Source organism: Vombatus ursinus, unplaced genomic scaffold (assembly GCF_900497805.2).
Source record: "Vombatus ursinus unplaced genomic scaffold, bare-nosed wombat genome assembly UNPS02007284.1, whole genome shotgun sequence".
Classification (NCBI taxonomy): domain Eukaryota; kingdom Metazoa; phylum Chordata; class Mammalia; order Diprotodontia; family Vombatidae; genus Vombatus; species Vombatus ursinus.
Window position 1 is genome coordinate 9274545 of NW_020947062.1, and position 17542 is coordinate 9292086.

Genomic DNA, 17542 nt, shown 5'->3' on the forward strand with positions numbered 1-17542 from the left:
AAAGAATTCCAGGAATAGGGGGAAATTTCTGAATGTGGAGGAAAGATGAGACTTGTCAGAAAAGACTGATAAGGATGCACAGAGAATTCACCAACTAACCTGGGATTTAAAAAAAAACAAACTGTACAGGAAATGGAAGCAAGGCTAAATAACAGAAAGTTTATAGGAGTATAGCATGGTCCTATAAAAATAGGTTCCAGAGGACCAATGACGAACAATGATTAACAAGGATGAACTCAAGATGCAGAGTAAGACATATACTTTTGGGCATAGTCAACAAAGGAACTTGTTTTGTTTGACTACGCATGTTTTCTATTTGCTCCCTATATTTAAAATTATATCATACTTAGATTAAATACTTTATTTTTTAAAATGACATAATCTATCACTCTGGTATCAGTGGAACAAGGCTTTCCAATAATTATGAATTGCTTCTAAGTTCCATTCCAGCTCTACACCTAAGAATATATAGCAGCTATTAACACTTGATTTTTTAAAAAATGTATTCATAATTAGTGCTGGGATTTAAATTACCCTTGAGATTAATTTGGGCAATTTTTATTTCATTATAAGAAAGGAATGATGTAATTTTAAAAACATTTTTAAATTTAGGGCCATATATTTACAGTTGGAAGGTACTTCAGAGATCACCTGAATCCAACTCTTCATTTTTTAGATAAGGAAACTGAAGCCCAAAGTTTGGCTAATCCTAAGGAACAGTACGTAGCAAAGCCAAGATTCAAACCCAGGTTCTCTGATTCCAAATCTTTTTTAACATTTTTTCACTATTTCATGCTGTCTCTCATTAAAATTCTGTAGGACCCATACCGAGGCCGGAAGGGATGGTAGCAGGGATACGTGGGGAAGAAGAAACACTGCCTACCACTTTCATCAGCTACCCAAGAGGAAGAGTTGGAGCAGCTGCAGCAAGCAGACACCTGGCCACACAGACTCATGACTTGCTAGAGATTGGTGCCTGAATTTCATACCACTGCCAAACCTTAACACCCCACCCCAACTCCTCCACCAACCACTCAGGTTGAGAAACAAAACCAGAACCAACCCAACTCTCTGCAACATCCTTTAGAGACTATGTGCTTCTTTACCCATCTATCACTATTACCCTATGGCTTCTCTTACTTTCTATCCTTATATTAATCACTGGACACTTAGAAAACGGTCCCCACTTCCCTCCTTCCTTTCTCTCATCCCTATTCCTCTCAATCCTAACCCTACTGAATCACCCACTCCAACCCTGCTCCCTTTTTTCATTGTCTGCTCTGGAATTCCTATTCCACTGTGAACTCACTCCCCTTCATGCTGGACCTATCTCATATTACTTCTATTGACCATCACTGAGATCTTAATCTCCTCTGATGACACTGTCTATCCCCTTCATCATTGGCTGTTCCTTCTCTCACAGCCTTCTTCCTCTCCCTCCTCACGCGATACTGGTTCTGAAGGCAAGTCAAAACACCCTTGATCCCCACTGTCACTTTCAGGCTGCTACCTCCTATCAACTTTTCCTTCTTTAAAGTCCAATCACAATTTTCCACCCAGTTGAAATTATAACTTAATATACTAACCCCTAAGTTATTCTCCTGCTTTTCCCAAGAAATTCAACATCTTGTTCACCTTCTTCCCAACTCCTGCTCTTATACTAGTAACTTCATAGATGCTCTCTCAAACTTCCTAAATGCCCAATTCTTCAGTGTTCTTAAATCACAAGACCTACTCCTTCACTCTACCTCAACCACACAAAGGGATAGTGAGGTCACACACTATATAGCTCACCACTGAACCACAAGTGTTCCACTTCCCTAATTAGAAATTCTGGCATTCCCCTATCTGACTATAACCTATTATTCCATTTCTCTCTATGCCTCATTTCTCCTAAATCTGTTCTTCACCCTGAAGACATTCAATTCCTTCACTTCTCAATCCCTTCTCAGGTCACTACCCCTACTCTAACTTCACTTTCTTCCCTCTCCAACCTCAAATCTTGTAGATTTTCCCTAGGGCCCTCTCCAGTCATCCTGATCTATATATTGCCACTGGACCCAGATGACTCATAACTTAGCCATTTCAACTCTGCTTGAGTCCCTAGCCTCCTTCACAATCTTCTCTTGCCGAACCTCAGTCTGAGATTAAGTCCACCATCCATTTCCTTCACTCCTATTCACAAGCCACTGAACAAAGCTATAAGGACTAATTGGGTATATTACAAATTCATGTTACCCAACCTCAACTGGGCCCTCACTAGAGCAAGGCAGTCCTTTTATTCCTCCCTGATTCCTTATCTCACTTCCCACAGAAACTATTCCAAACTTTTCTTCCCTCAATCTCCCCAAAACATCCCTCCCCCTTCTTAGGTGAGGACTTTGCCTCTTCACTGAAAAAAATGAGGCCATATGATGTGTTTCCTTATCTTTTCATCTCAAAACATAACCCCAACTCTCTCTTCCTTTCCCCTAGTCTGGCAAAGAGATGGCCCTTGTCCTTGCCAAGGTCAACCTCTCCACATGTGCTTTTGATTCCACTCCTTTCTGTCTTCTTCAGCAGACTGCATCCTTATTTATCCCCCATCTCTCAAATCTTCCATCTCTATCAACTTCTTCCTCTCCTATAGCCTTAAAACATGCCCTTTCCCACTCCTTAAAAACCTTTGTTAGGCCCTACCATACCTTCAAGCCTTTGTCCTTTATCTCTCCTAGGTCAAACTCCTGGAAAAAAGCTGTCGATATTAACTGTCTTTCTCTCTCTCTCGTACTTCAATCCTTTGTTATTCGGTTTCTTACCTTAACACTCAACTAAAACTGCTCTCTCCAAAGTCACCAAAGATCTCTTGACAAATCAAGTTTCCCAGTCTCTGTCCTCTTAACCTAGCTAATCTATCTGCTGCATATGAATGACATTGTTGACAACCCTCTCCTCCTCTCTAGGTTTTCATGACACCACTGTCTCTTGATTTGTCTTCCTCTATTCCCTCTTAATCATCCATTTCATATCCCCCAATTATAAGTGCTCCAGTCTATCCTAGGCCCTAATCTAAGTAACCACATCAGCTCACATTGGTTTAACTATCACCATTATGTAAATGACTCACATCTATATATCAGGCCCCATTCTTTCTCATAAACTTCAGTTTCCTTCCACTACTGGGCATTTCAAAATAGATCTATCAAGACATCTTAAACTCAACATGTCTGAATCCCTTCCCCTACCCCTTCCTTTGTGTTGAAGACACCACCATTCTTCCAGGTTCATAACTTTTAGACACAGCTCAGGAACTATCTTCTTTATTAAGCTTTTATGCCAACTGCTACTGCCTTCCCTTCCAAACTACTACTTTATAGATTTATGCTGTAAATTTTTACATGTACTATTCCCCTCCCCATTAAAAGGTAAATTCCTTAAAAGTACATGTTTCATTCTTTGTACTTAAATTCACTGTTATTAGGCATTTTTATGGTCGTTTTGAAGTTTTAAGAAATTAGCAATAACTAAAATGAGTTTTTTTTGTCTTTTGTTTTCAATATTTATGGAGCCACTATAAAGGAGAATAGCATCAGGTTTTATACAAATCATGACTAAACATCCTATTTACCTGTAGTCTAGATGTTCATCTAAATGTTTGTGTACATTCAGGCCCCTGCAGGCAAGAATTTACTTTTAGAATATCTTAACAATATTTCCTTTAAATTTTGTTTTCTGGCTTTTAAATTTCCTATCACAGAACAGGACATGCTATTTTGTAACTCTCACTGGAAGCATGGGATGATAAGAAGTCTAAGCACTGCCTAAAACTGGACTACTGGTTTCTGAAATATCACATAGATATTTGGTGAGACTCCTCGTTTTTACACAAATTCCAGCAAGAGATGATTTGGATGATTTATTACCTAATGCACGTTTTCAGCTTCTAAACATTTGGATGACCTGTAGTTTTGAGTAGTCAAGTACTTCTGGGCAGTGGCCAAATTGAACATGTGCCCCCAACTTTCCATCTGCTTAAATGTCTTTTAATGCTTCAATGTCTTCCTTGGAAAATTCACACTTTCTTTCTCATATATATAAGGGGGTGGAAAAATCAGATGACTCCTGATCATAATGCAGTAGTTTTTCCTCACATGGCATATTAGCCAAGGGGGAATCCCCCCCCAACATTCTTTAAAATCATATCCTGCTGCACCAAGCAAACCCGATGTGTCTGATCCATCCACTTCGTTCCGCCGCACCTCCCCCCTGACTCCCCACCCACCCGGCCAGAAACAAGGGCAGACCCCCCTGAAATGCCTGTCATCACCTCTGCAAGTGCTGTGTGGTCTCTGACCCATGGGCTTCCAACTTGGCAGGAAGAGGCTTGAGGTTCAAAGCCTCAAGAGCATCAGCTCCACCCAATGAAGATAACCGAGACGGAGGGAGGCCTCGGTCAGGAAGCATGGAGGGGGGGGCGGGGGCGGCCAGGGTGAAACCAAAACCTCGGGCTCTTCTCGCTTTACCTTAGCCCCGGAAGGGGGGTGGGGTGCTGATAGCATCTTGGGACCCCTCCCCCACAGACTCACACCTCCGAGTTTGAGTTTTTACCCTCAGAGCTTAGACCGAGAGGGAGCCGCAAGCGACGAGAAAACACCGTTTTCTGGGCAGGGCGAGGGCGGGGTGGGGACAGGGGTGTCCCCGCTTCTCCCCCGCTAGCGAGGGTGGCTCTTCGCCCGTTTCGGACCGTCGGCGTTTTCACACGTCGCTTCCAGCCGCCCCCTTAACCTCTCCCGGGCTCCGCCGCCGCCCCAACGGTGGCTAACGTTCCCAGGCACCACGGGCTCCCCTCCCTCCCACACCCCGTCCCCCAACGGCAGCTGGCCTCGAGCCACCCGGCTCCGAGGGCTGCTCGGCGGCCCGGCTCCGCGTCTCCCTCGCCCCGGCCCGTCACGCCTCGGTCCTCTCCTTCCTCGCACTCGCCCGCCAGCGTCCCTGGACTGAAGGCAAAGAAGCGAGCTCGCGACTACAGCCAACCAGCGACCCTCGAAAGCGCGAGACTGAAGGAAAGCCGAGGTCCGCAGGAGCAGACGAGGGATGAACGTTAGGGGGCACGTGACCGGGGGAGGAGACGGGAGCTCCACCAATGACAAAGCGCCGTGCCCGGCAGTGGGACGGCGCAGCGGCCTGAGTGGGGCGGGGTCCAGAACCCTGGCAAAGCGGAACGGGGAGGGGCAGGGGGCGGGGCAAAGGAGTGGGGCGGGGTTATCAGAGGGGGAGGGAGGGGGGGAGGGGGCGGCCGGGGGGGGGGGGGGGGGGCGAAGCGCCGCCGCCGCCGCCGCCGCCGCGGCTGCTGCAGCCTCTGGGAGCCTGGAAAAGGGGAAGCGAGGGCGAGGGAGGGACTCAGTCCCCGGCTAGGCGGCGACGGGGGTGGCGGCTGAGAAGGCGGCAGGAGGGCCGAGGGAGGCAGCGTCAGGGGCGCTGCTGCTGCTGCTCCTGCTGGTGCTGCTGCTGGAGGCGGCGGTGGCGGAGGAGGAGGAGGAAGAGGCGGCGGCGGCGGCGGCGGCGGCGCAGGAGGAGGCGGCAGGGGCGGGCGGCCCGCACCAGCCATGCCGAATAAAAACAAGAAGGAGAAAGTGAGTCCGGGATCCCGGCGCGCCCGCCGAGCCTGCGGAGGGGACAGGGGCTGGGGGCCGGGCCTGGAGGCGGGAAGGGGAAGACGAAACTGCCCCTGTGGGGACGGGGCCTAGTGTGGGGGGCCCGGGCGCCGCCCCCTTGAGACTAGAACTCGCAGACAACTTCTGCTCCTGGCGGGGGGCGCGTCCGCGCTTCCCCCGCTCTCCGGGACCCCGGCCCGGCCAATGACAACTGATGCTCCGGAGTTAGTCACCCTGGAAGCGGGGCAGGCGCGGAAGCGCCCGGGGTGCCCAGGCCTCGGACGGGGCAGCCGGAGCCCTCCCTCCCGGCGGCCTAACCCTAGGTCCACCCCCCCTACCCCTCAGGAGTTGGTAAATCTCAAGCAAGTGGGGGGGGCAGCCCTCACCACCCGCCCACGCCCGGGCTGCTGCTGGCGCCCACACCTCGCCCCCTCTGCTCCCCTCCAGGCCCCTGGGGACCAGTGACAGCAGCCCGAGCTTGTCCTGGGAGGAAAGGCGGGGGGGGTGCGGCTGCCCCGGGAAACGGCATCTGGCGTCCACAGTCGGTGCCTCCCCCGCCCCAGAACCTCTCCGGAGCCGCAGCAGCAGCGGGGGTGGTGGCGGGGTGGGGGTGAGACCGGTGGCAGAGATGCTTTGGAACATGCTTACTGGCCCTGGAGAAGAGGGTGAAGCAGCAGCAGCAGCCGTCGGGGGTCTGTGGCCGGGGGTCGTGCGGGCTCTGCATGGGGAGAGGGTTTGGGGAATCAGCTCTGGACACCAAACTTCCTTTGCTCATCGTAGTTGTCTAGTGGATTTCTCATGATCGTGAGGAGCGTTGTGTCCCTTCGGAGAGAGACTTTCTAGTGCTATAAAATAGTATTATTATTCTGCATTGTGATGATGTGTATGTGTGACGATATGTATTTGTGCTGCGTTAGCTTTTTTTGTTTTGGTTTCTGGTGGCGCTGTATAGCATTTTAGTGTCACCTTAGAAACCACCATCATAGGAGTTTAGAAAAAGGGAAAAGGAAGGGGACTTTTTTTTTTAAACACATGTAGAACACCATAAATAACTGCATATATCTTGCATCCGTTTTTTTTTGGTAGCCTTGGTATAACAAAAACTAAAAAGAGTAAATGTCTTGTATTACTTAACAGTAGCATATTTTAGAACTTTTTGATAATATTAAAATGAGGTATAATTGTATATGTTCTTAAAAGTTTTAAAACTTTTAAGGGTTTTGCAAACTCAGAAATATAAAACTTAATCTGCTTGATGTTTTCTCAGGAACCAGCAAAATCGGGGAAAAGTGGAAAAAGTACAAAAGAAGGACAAGATGCTGTAGAACAGGAGGTAATTGTTCTTAACTATTGTTTTTTGACTTTGGTTAAACATTTTTGGTTCTGGCAGTTAGCAAAACTAAGAGTGGCAGCACTCCGAATACTTGGCATTTTCCCCCAAATGGGACTTTTGACTTCTGCCATCCCTTCTTTGTATTTACTTAGAAAATATTGGAAAAATGGAAATTTGAAAATTCAGATTTGGAAAAATGAGGAATAGGGATGTTTAAATGAAAAGTTCGGCAATGTAACTGTGTAATCCCAAAGGCTTCTTCTCCCTCTTCATCCTACCAGACCTGATATTGTTTCTGTCAGGCAGGCAGGCATGTTTCTCTGACACATGTTCTACTTATCCCTTTTAGCTGCTGGTTCTTTTCAGCTGCTGGACCAGTTTCTTTTTAATCTGCCAGGAGCCTATATCAGCTGTTAATTCTTCACCCTCTCATTTGTACTCCCAGTACCCACCTCTCAATCTCTATACACTCTTCAGTTGCTTACTCAACTCCCCTCTCCCCTCTTCAGCTGCTAAAATGAGTGTACCTGTGCTAGGTCCTTCTTTCCTATGATATTGGTTAATTGATATCTTAACATTTCCTGTCTCTCATTCTCCCCACCTCCCATTAAAAAGTCTGTTGTTGTTTTTTAAAATCATTTTTAGCCTTTTCTTATGTTCTCCTATCAGTGTTCTATTTCAGTATTATTTCACACTTTTTTGTCCCATTGTGCATGTTACTTTTGATGATTCGTGACAGAGTAAATTCCAAATTATACTTATATTTGACAGCAGCCTATTTTTTAATTCTTATTTACTGATGATGTCATTGACCTACTGTCAGGACAGTTGCTTTGAGTCATTTTAACTTTCGGATTTCTACAGTCACCACTTTGTTTTGCCCATTGGGTCTCTGCACTGAATGAAGATGACTGGGCTCAGGAACCTAAATCATACTATCTAAAAGAGAAGCTAATAAGCACATTGAGTTAAGCTCTTTACAAAAGAAACAGTCTAATTTTTAGTCTGGTGGTTCTGAGAGCTGGCTGCATAACATACCTGGTCTGATCACTTTGACATTCATTCTCATTCCCATTTAAATTAAATTAGAATTAGTGAAATTCCATTTAGGAATTATACTTAAATTTTTTTGAAAGCTGTGTAAGAAACTTTAATAGGTTCCATTGAAGCTAATTTTTCCTATGTAAAACATTTTCTTTATTATATATGCATGTATATATTATATATGTGTGTGTGCATACATATATATCTATATCTGTGTAGGTACTTGACTCTTATGAACGATTTTAAATTTCTATTTCCTTACCATTACCACTCATCATACTTTAGATCTCCCTCCTTTAGCAGTTAGGGAATGCAAAGCAATTTTAATGTTAAACTTAACAATTAATAAGATAAATCTGGACCCCAAAAGCATACAAATACATTGAAAATTTTTTAAAATATACTTTAGAATTATTTATACCAGTATTTTTCCTACCCTTTCATTAATATAGGTAATCAAAAATTGACTGTACTAACCATTTTAATTGCATATTTTGTTAGCATATTCTGTGAATCGGTTCATTTAAATTGGCATAGTAGATAGAGGGTGGCCTTGGAATCAAGAGGGTCTGGGGTCATCTCCTGCCTCTGGCATATGCTAACAGCTGATCATTGTATAAGTGACTTGAACTCTCTGTGCTCCAGGCAATTTTTTTTAAATAAATTTTTATTGCTGTATTTTGTGTATACAAACAACTACATTTGTCATGGTAATCCTCCCTTCACTCTTCCCATGTAGCAATCCCTTAAAACAATAAGAAAGAGGAATAAAAACAATTCTTCCAACTTACCTACATATTGGACAAAGCCTGGCATTGAATGTAGAGTCCCATAGACCCCTCCCTGCTCTCCAAGGAAATGTGGGACAGATGGTTCTTTAACACTTTAAGTGACTGGTAAACTGGTTTGCCTCAGAGGTGGGGCTTTCCACACTATGAGTTCCTACACTGAAAGTTTCCCAGGAAGTAAATGTTCTATTACCAACCTTGACCTGTCCAATAACTGCCAAAGTTTCCTAGGCACTCTTCAGACGCTTCTTGCTTTGCAGTATATGTGTTGGCAGAGGCCCATGAGGTGATCTTACAGCCCTGGATTTGGAGTCAGTGAACTTGAGTGCAAATTCCAGCTGTGCTGTTAACTACCTGTGTGACCTTGGACAAGTCATTTAAGTCCGTGGGCCTCAATATCCTACTCTATAAAATGAGGGAGGTAGACTAGATGATTTCTAAGGTTCCTTGTTGCTCTAAATCCTGTAATATTCCCTCTCCCTAATAAGGGCTTATAAGGATTTCAATGTGTTTATTTTACTTACCTAGATTTTATTGCAGGGAAAAATCAGAATTGGAGACTACTAAATTCAAACTAGGATTTGAACCTGAAAAGCTATTAGTAGCTCAACAGGAGGAAGGGTTTGAGAGGCAGTAAAAACGTTATCAGTTTTGTAAATCATTTAGATTGTTTGCTCTTAGCTTTGAGATCTTTTTAGCTACTGAGATCTAAGCTCATTCTCCGCTTCTTTTTGTAACTTATCTATTCCACCAATAGTGCTTTAAAAGTTAGAATTAGAAGGGGCAGCTAGGTGGCGCAATGTATAGAGCACTGGCACTGGAATCAGGAAGACCTGAGTTCAAATCCAGCCTCAGACTCATAACACTTACTAGCTGTGTGACTCTGGGCAAGTCACTTAACCCCAATTGCCTTGCCAAAAAAAAAAAGTTACAACTAGAGAACCTGAAGTTACCATGGATATTTCCTTGAAAGGATAAAGGATAGAATATTTTGAATTATTTTAATATAAAGTGAGTAACTTTTAGTTCCCGGTGAACACTGTATTGGTCCTTGCTCATTTACTGCTCCTTCATAGCTTTTCCTCTTTCTACCTTGCCTCTAGTTCTACTTACTTATTATTGTATGAAAATGAATGAAAAAACATGTACTACCTACTTATTATGAGTCAAGCACTGTGCTAAGCATTTATTAAATGATTGACTTATTGTGTGGTAAGCTAAGCCATTACTGCATTTTTAAAATTTCTTTCCTGTTATTACCATTATGTCTGAATATTTCAAATGGGAATCTTAAATAAGTTTGAAATTTCCCTGCCTCGTTTCAAAGCCTTCTTGATTTAATATCCATCTTTACAATTATTGTTTTTCAGCACAGTGCCCTGCATGTAGTAGGTAGGCCCTTAATGATAAAATGTGTGTTGAAATGAATTGAATATCCCATGAGTTTGCCATACATCAGGGCAGTGTACCGCTCTTGGAGCTCCATGTGAGAAGAAATAACAAATCTAACCCAAACATCCAATAGCCAGTTGAATCGAAAATAGCACCAGCAAGGAAATTGTTCAAGAATTTGACTTTTTGTAGCGATGGTTCATTTTGTTTCAGATGTTTGAATGATTCTTATAATAACTGTTCTCTTTCTTCAATGAAGAGAACTCAGGAAGGAAGTTGGCTTAAGGTGCAAAAAGAAGTTTGCTTAATGGATTCTGGATAAGGGGAAATGAAATCTTCTGAATTAATTGGTACTAGGAAGAACAGAGTTGTGTAGTGGAAGGAACCTTGTGGTGGGAATCAGATGACCCAACTTCTAGTTCCATAGGTGCCATAAACTTGCCCTTTGACTTTGCATGGGTCCCTTGACCTCTTGGAGTCATAGGTTTTTTCTCTCTGAAATGAAGAATGACTTCTAAAATTCTTTTCACTTAAAATTCCCTGTACTTATAAATGACATCCATTTAACTCTTTTGGCTGGTTTAAGAGAAATACCACCTGAAAGAACTAGATAACCTATGGAAGTTTTCTGCGATAAGGGTTTTTAACCTTTCATGGACTCCTTTGGCAGTCTGGTGAAACCTATGGACCCCTTCTTAATGTTTCTCATGCATAAAATAGAATACATAGGATAACAAAGGAAACCGATTATATTCCAATACAGTTATCAGCATATTAAAAAAAAAAACAAGTTGAGGGATCCAGCGTTAAGAATCCCTGCGCTACAGTTATTTAGATGTTTTCACTTTTGAATGTAGCAAAATACTATAATTGTAATTGCTTTAGTTACTTTTATTGAATCTTACTGCTTTATATTTATCTCTTTCCTTCCATCCTCTTCTTCACTCCACCTCCATAGCTTGTTTGTAGTTATTGATAAGAAACTATCATAAATGGACTCCCAAATCATTTCATATTGGAATATGATTTGGAAATTGGCAAAGAGAAACAATTCTTAAAGAACATTACATTTTCTTAGTATGTAATATCTAAATCTTTGCAAATGCAAGTAAGAATTTTTTGTCAATTTGTAATCTTTGTAAATTGATTTGTTTTTCTAGATTTAGTTGTATAGAATTAAACTGTATGTGTAATGTTTCTTTGATGCCATTTACATATTGGTTATTGCTTTAAAAAGAAATTTAGTGCGTCTTCAAAGTATCTGATTTTAAACATATTAAAGTAGTTACATTTTTTTTCCTTCATCATTATATTAGGTATATTTACTGATTTAGTTATGTTTAGAAGGTCTTTGTAGCAACTTTATAATGTCTTGCTGAAGAGAAGGTCTGTAATAGTTCCTATGTCTTGCCCTATTATCCTGTGTTGTCACCATGTACCTTTTCAGATGCAACTTTTGACAGCCCTACTTTGTTCCTCATATGTCCAGTCAACCCCAAAGTTCTGCTGATCCTTCATTTTAAGATTTTCTCCAATGTGTCACTTTTTATTCCTGATGACATCAACCTTGTCACTTCATACCTGCGTTACTGCAATGGTCTGTCCCTGCTTTAGACCTTTTTCCTGCCAACTACCCTGCACAATTACTTTCATCACGTTGGTCCTCTGCTCAGAAATCTTCAGTGACTTCATTGCTTCCTGGGTGTCAAACTCATCCTTACATTTTAAAATGTAATGTTATCTATGTTTTGTTATTTTTTAATTATTTTGTTAAATATTTCTCAGTTACATTTTAATCTGGTTTGAGCAACAGCTTGGCCCATGGGCCTTTTATTTGACACCTCTTGCCTAGAAGATAAACCTCAAATTCCTTAGCTTGACATTCAAGGCTCTTATGGCTCAGCTTTTACTTATTTTTTTTTTTTTAAGTCTTAACCACTACTCCTCTTTACCAGTAGATCTTATTCTATTCTGGCTTTAAACTGATGCAATTGGCAAATAACATGGTTCTCACAATTTGAAAGACGTCACAGTTTCTGAGTTTTAGGCTTCAGATTTGTTCTGTCCCAGGTTTTGCCACCCTCACCCCTTGCTCTTTGGGAACTTGGGCAGAACCAAAGATAACTGTTTTTGTTTTTAACCTGGTGACCAACTCTTGGAATGATGATTTTATTACATTCTGGTATGGTATCACAACTGCTGTGACTGGGTAAGGAGACAGCTTTTTTTTCTTGCTATCTCTCCCATCAACCTGTACTTCACTCAGTCTTTTTTCAGGAGTTTTAGGAATGAGTTGTTTTGTTTTAGCATTCGTTACCATCCTTCTCCAGACTTTCAGATTCCTAACTGGGGCTGACGTTGAGAACCAACGTTCTACATCAATATTCCACACCTGTACTACTCATTGTTGTACCTGTCGCTAGCCTTGCACCTTCCTACTTTTAAGATTTTTTTTACAAGCCAATCCTCTCTTCAATACTTTCCTGTCTGTTCTTTGTCAGAATCCTACTACTCCTTTCAGGTCTGGCATAAATACCACCCTCTCTGGCCTCGACTGTAGTCCCTTATCTTCATGCACTGAACCCTATGGCATTTACTGTCTGTATCACTTATTTGGCATTTAAAATGTTATGTTGATTTTTTTTATGTACACATGACTTGTCTCTACAAGATCTCAGAAGTGAAGAAATAACTTACCAGGGAATCTGGTTGGACAAAACAAGAAAGAAACTTCCATGCAGACAGTAAACTAGCTCTCACTGTCTTTTCCTCAGGGTGCCTTGTACATAGGATGTGTTGAAGTTCCTAATTAGTTGGTGGATTTTTAAAGCATTTATTAAATCGGTTTAACTTAGATTGAAAGTGGGAAGAAATGATAAATCAGGAATCAAATAGATTTGAAATCATGGTGATTAAGTTGAAGAGATGTATTTTTACTGTAAATTTTATTTTCACTTTAACAAATATAGGTATATGAACAAGAGGATAAGAACATTTTAAAAAGTGTTTAGGCTGAAACAACCCCCAAAACTCCTGAAGATTGTACGTTATTATTCCTTTATCTACAACTTTCATTATTTATTGATTGTGAAACATACTACCAAAGATGAGTGCATTAACTTTAACACAGTAGTACTACTTAACATGCTACTGAATGGTGCTGAAGGAAATCAAACCTTGGTAATTGTGTCCTCTTCAGATTGTTATCTAACCTCAACTGGGCCCTCATTGCAGCAAGGCAATCCTTTTTTTTAAATTTATTTGCTATCACACTTCCCAGAACTGTTCTTCTAAACCTTCCCTTCTCAAGCCTCCTACCTACTTCACTCCTATCTGGCAAGGGCCCTGATCTTAACATCAATACTCATTTTTTCTTCCTCTACTTTGGGCTTTAATGAAGGAGGTGGTCATTCTTCTTACCATGGCCAGCTCCTCTATTAATATCTTTGATCTCCCTCTCCTCCCATCTTCTCCAGTAGATTTCTTCTACAATCATTTGTCTGTTGGACGTTTTGAGCTGGACATTCCGTAGACATCTCAAACTCAAAATGCCTGAAATGGAGCTCATTGTCTCTCTCCCTTCCCTTCCAAAACACCTACCCAGTTTCTGACCTTCTCCATCTCTGTCAAGGGTACCAGTTACCTAGGTGTGCAATCCTGTGGTCATCTTCACCTCATTCTACTTCATTCCATATGACCAATCAGTTACCAATTCTTATCACTTGTTCTTCTGTGTGATCTCTCATATTAGTCGCTTTTTTCTCTACTAATGCAGTCACCACCCTACCTCAGGTCTTACACAGACACACGCGCAGACACACGCGCGCACACGCACACACATCTAGTTGGTTGTCCCTGTCTCAAGTGTTCCCAGCTGCTCCAATCCACCTTGACTCAGCTGCCAAAGTAATCTTAAAGCACAGGCCTAATCATGTCGGTCTCCTGCTCAGCAAACTGCAGCGGTTCACAGTTGCTTAGTTTCTCTGATTCTGTAGCCTCTTGAGTTTTTTTGTTGCTACTGTACAAAACTAATTAATTTATTTGATCTCAGCTTTTGAGGGATGACCCAGAACCAATCACTTTTTGGAGACGCTGACCTTTTTTCCGAGCAAAAACTACAGGCAAAAAGAGCAGTGCTCTTTTTACATGCATCATTTTGGGGGCCATAAGCCCTCTTTGAATTGTCAGGCCTGTTCTCTTACACTTGTGGGTAGCGAAATGAGGGTGTATACACATATGCACACATGTGTACATGTTATTTATCCCTATAGAACATCAAATCCTTGAGGGTAGGGATCCCTATCAAATGTACACTTCTTGGCACTTAAAGGCTTCTACAACCTGACTCCAATCCTGTCTTATTCTTATTTGACTTCTAAATAGAATGTGACATTCCATGTCCTATCTGTGTGTATTTGGACAGACCATCCTCTAGCCTGCAGTGTACTTCCTCCCCACTTCTGCCTCTTAGAATCCCATTTTGGAGCTCAACTAAGTGCCGCCTCCTATGTGAGGCCTTTGCTGATCTTCTTCTCTGGCTACTCTTCTCTGCCTTCTTCTGACCCCCTGTCCACAGTTACTTTTTCTTTGTCTTGTACTTGTATACATGTTGTTTCCCATTATAGAATGTAAACTCCTTAAAGATGGAGATTTTCATTTTTGTCTTTCTACCCCCAGCCACCTAACACATTGCCAAGACTCACGATAAATGCTAAATTATTATCCATTGGGAGCAGCCACTATCTACTCCCCAACCCCCATACATTTTGATCTCTACTATATGTAAAATGTGAATTTATTGCTCTATTCTCACATGGCTGAATGTATAAATTCTTTGGTTTTGCTTTTGTTACCAATTTTTTTCTATGACTTTGGATTTGATATGGATGATTTTAGAAAAAGTTATATGTAGTGTTAAACAAGAGTTTCTAAAATGGATTTTTTAAAAGGAAAACTTTCATGTAAAGGGAAGAAAAGAGCAATACAGAGCACATATTTCAGCACAACTATAGATCTGACCAGATAGAAACCACATATGCTGTACATTTACTTCTAAAATAAAAACATTTCCAAACTCATTTTGCCACCAGAGGGCATAAGAGAACAGGCCTGACAACAATTCAATGTGTATGTCTTACGAGACAAAAAATGATCCATCTAAAAAGAGCTTTCTTGTTTCTTGTATTTTTGTTTATAAATAGGTTCAGAGCCTCCATAAAGTGGTTGTAATTTTTCCCTTAAATGTCATGACCACATAAAGTAATTAGTTTTATACACTGGCAACAAAAAACTGAAATGGCTGTAGAACCAGAAGAAGGAACCAAGCAGTTTTATAAATAACATCAGTATATCGAGAGCTAACTTATTAGTTACTTATAACTATGTAACTTATAACTTACTAGTTATTAGTGTGGTATTAGTTAACACTATTTAGCACTAAAGACTCAAGACAAAAATGAAAATCACAAGCATTTAATAGATTTTCAGGAAAAGAAGGAAAAGGAAGATGGTAACGTAGATGAAATAAAAAGGAATGAGGGAGTATCTATTCTTACTCCAGCTAAGATTTAGATACTGGAAGATCCACATACTCCTCACTGACTTGCAAATGGATATCCGTTGCCAAGCTTCCCAGCCACAAAAGGGTCAGAGGTCTGACCTTGGGAGCCCAAAACCTTTCCCCACACCCAGTAGTAATCCTGCCAGATTTGACCCAGGAAGCTTTTTCTTTTTTCTTTAAAAAAATTTTATTTAAAAAAAAATTCTGCACTTAAACACCAAAAGAAAAAAAAATAGCATTTTCATGTTTACAGAACAGAAAAATGCTGATTATACATGAATTTGTGAATCTGTTATGTACAAGTTGCTTTTTAAAAGTTATACAATAGATTCACCATATTATTTTCCAACCTACCCTGCTTGTCAGTATTTCCTTCCCAACTTCTTTTCTTTGCTATATTACCCTTTAATGCTTCTATGACTTTCTTTTCTTCCTTTTTTTGTGGGGGGGGGGGCGGGAAACAAACATCACCAGCTCTGCTTTCCCTCCCAAAGTTTTGCTCCTCACTTAGTTAAAAAAAATTCACACAAAACCAATCCATACATTGACTGTATCCTAATTTATGTCAATCCATCATCTCTCTCTCAAGAGAGATGGGTAGCATTCTTCTTTATTGATCCTCTGGAACCTTGGTTGGTTAATTGCATTGATCGAAAGTCTTAAGTCTTTCCAAATTGTTTTTCTTTACTTGGTTGTTATTGTACAATTGTTCTCTGTTTTTATCACTCTGTGTCATTTATACAAGTTCCTAGGTTTCTCTAAGTTGTCTCTTTTATCATTTCTTCCATTACTTTTATAAATTTTTATTTGTTTATCCATTTCCCCGATTGATGGGTGCCCATTTTGTTTCAAGTTTGTAACTTTGCTACAACAAAAAAGAACTTCTATATGTATTTGTGTAAATATGGATCCCTTCCCTCTTTGATATTTTTTTGTGGCATAGCCTTAGTAGTGTTATCACAGGGTTGAAGGGTATGCACAGTTAAGTGACTTTTTGGGTAAAGTTCCCTATTGCTTTCCAGAATGACTGGACCAATTCACTTCTCCACCAACAGTATGTTAGTTTTAGAGGATAAGAATAGGCAGTTCTGGGAGCAGTGCAAACTATCTATTGGCAAATGGCTCTTCTCATATATCTGAAATCAGTTCTTTATCTTAAATATACATCTTTTATCAGAGAGACTTGCCACAAATATTTTTTTCCTCAGGCAATTATATCCTTTTGATTGTATTAACGCAAAATGTTTTCAATTTTATATAATTAAAACTTTTCGTGGTATCTCCTGTGATCCACTCTATCCTTTGTTTGGTCATGAACTCTTCCCCCATCCACAACTGTGAAAGGCATTTCCTTTCTCCCAACTCTGTAATTTGTATATGATGTGACCCTTTTTCATTTAAGCCACATAGCCATTTGTAACTTAGCTTTGTACCTGGTGTCATATGTTGTGCACTGTTGGTCTAAACTGATTTTTTTGTCAGATTAATTTCATGCTTGTTTCTCCCTCACTTGTTGAATCCATTCTTGCTAGTCCTTGTCCCATTACCTCTCATCTCTTTTGTGGCTAAACTTCTTGAGAAGGCCATCTGTAATAGTTTCCATCTACATCTGTTTCATTTCCTCCCACTGTCTGAAGCCTTTCCAGTCTGGCTTCTGACTTCATCATTCAACAAAATTCTAAAGAATGTTTTTTTTGTTTTTTGTTTTTTTTAGTGAGGCTGTTGGGGCTAAGTGACTTGCCCAGAGTCATACAGCTAGGAAGTATTATTATGTGTCTGAGGCTGGATTTGA

At 41.2% G+C, this 17542-nt stretch overlaps 1 protein-coding gene across 3 annotated transcripts in view; it reads left to right on the forward strand.

Annotated features, from left to right (window-relative positions):
* The first annotated feature begins 5551 nt into the window (after positions 1-5551).
* Positions 5552-17542, forward strand: part of PPP2R5C (protein phosphatase 2 regulatory subunit B'gamma) — a 197156-nt gene continuing 185165 nt past the window's right edge. For all 3 annotated transcript variants that reach the window (XM_027849051.1, XM_027849053.1, XM_027849052.1), the window contains exons 1-2: positions 5552-5612; positions 6901-6966. In XM_027849051.1, the coding sequence (XP_027704852.1) occupies positions 5586-5612; positions 6901-6966 (93 nt within the window). In that variant the 5' untranslated portion in view covers positions 5552-5585. The remainder of the gene's footprint in view (positions 5613-6900; positions 6967-17542) is intronic.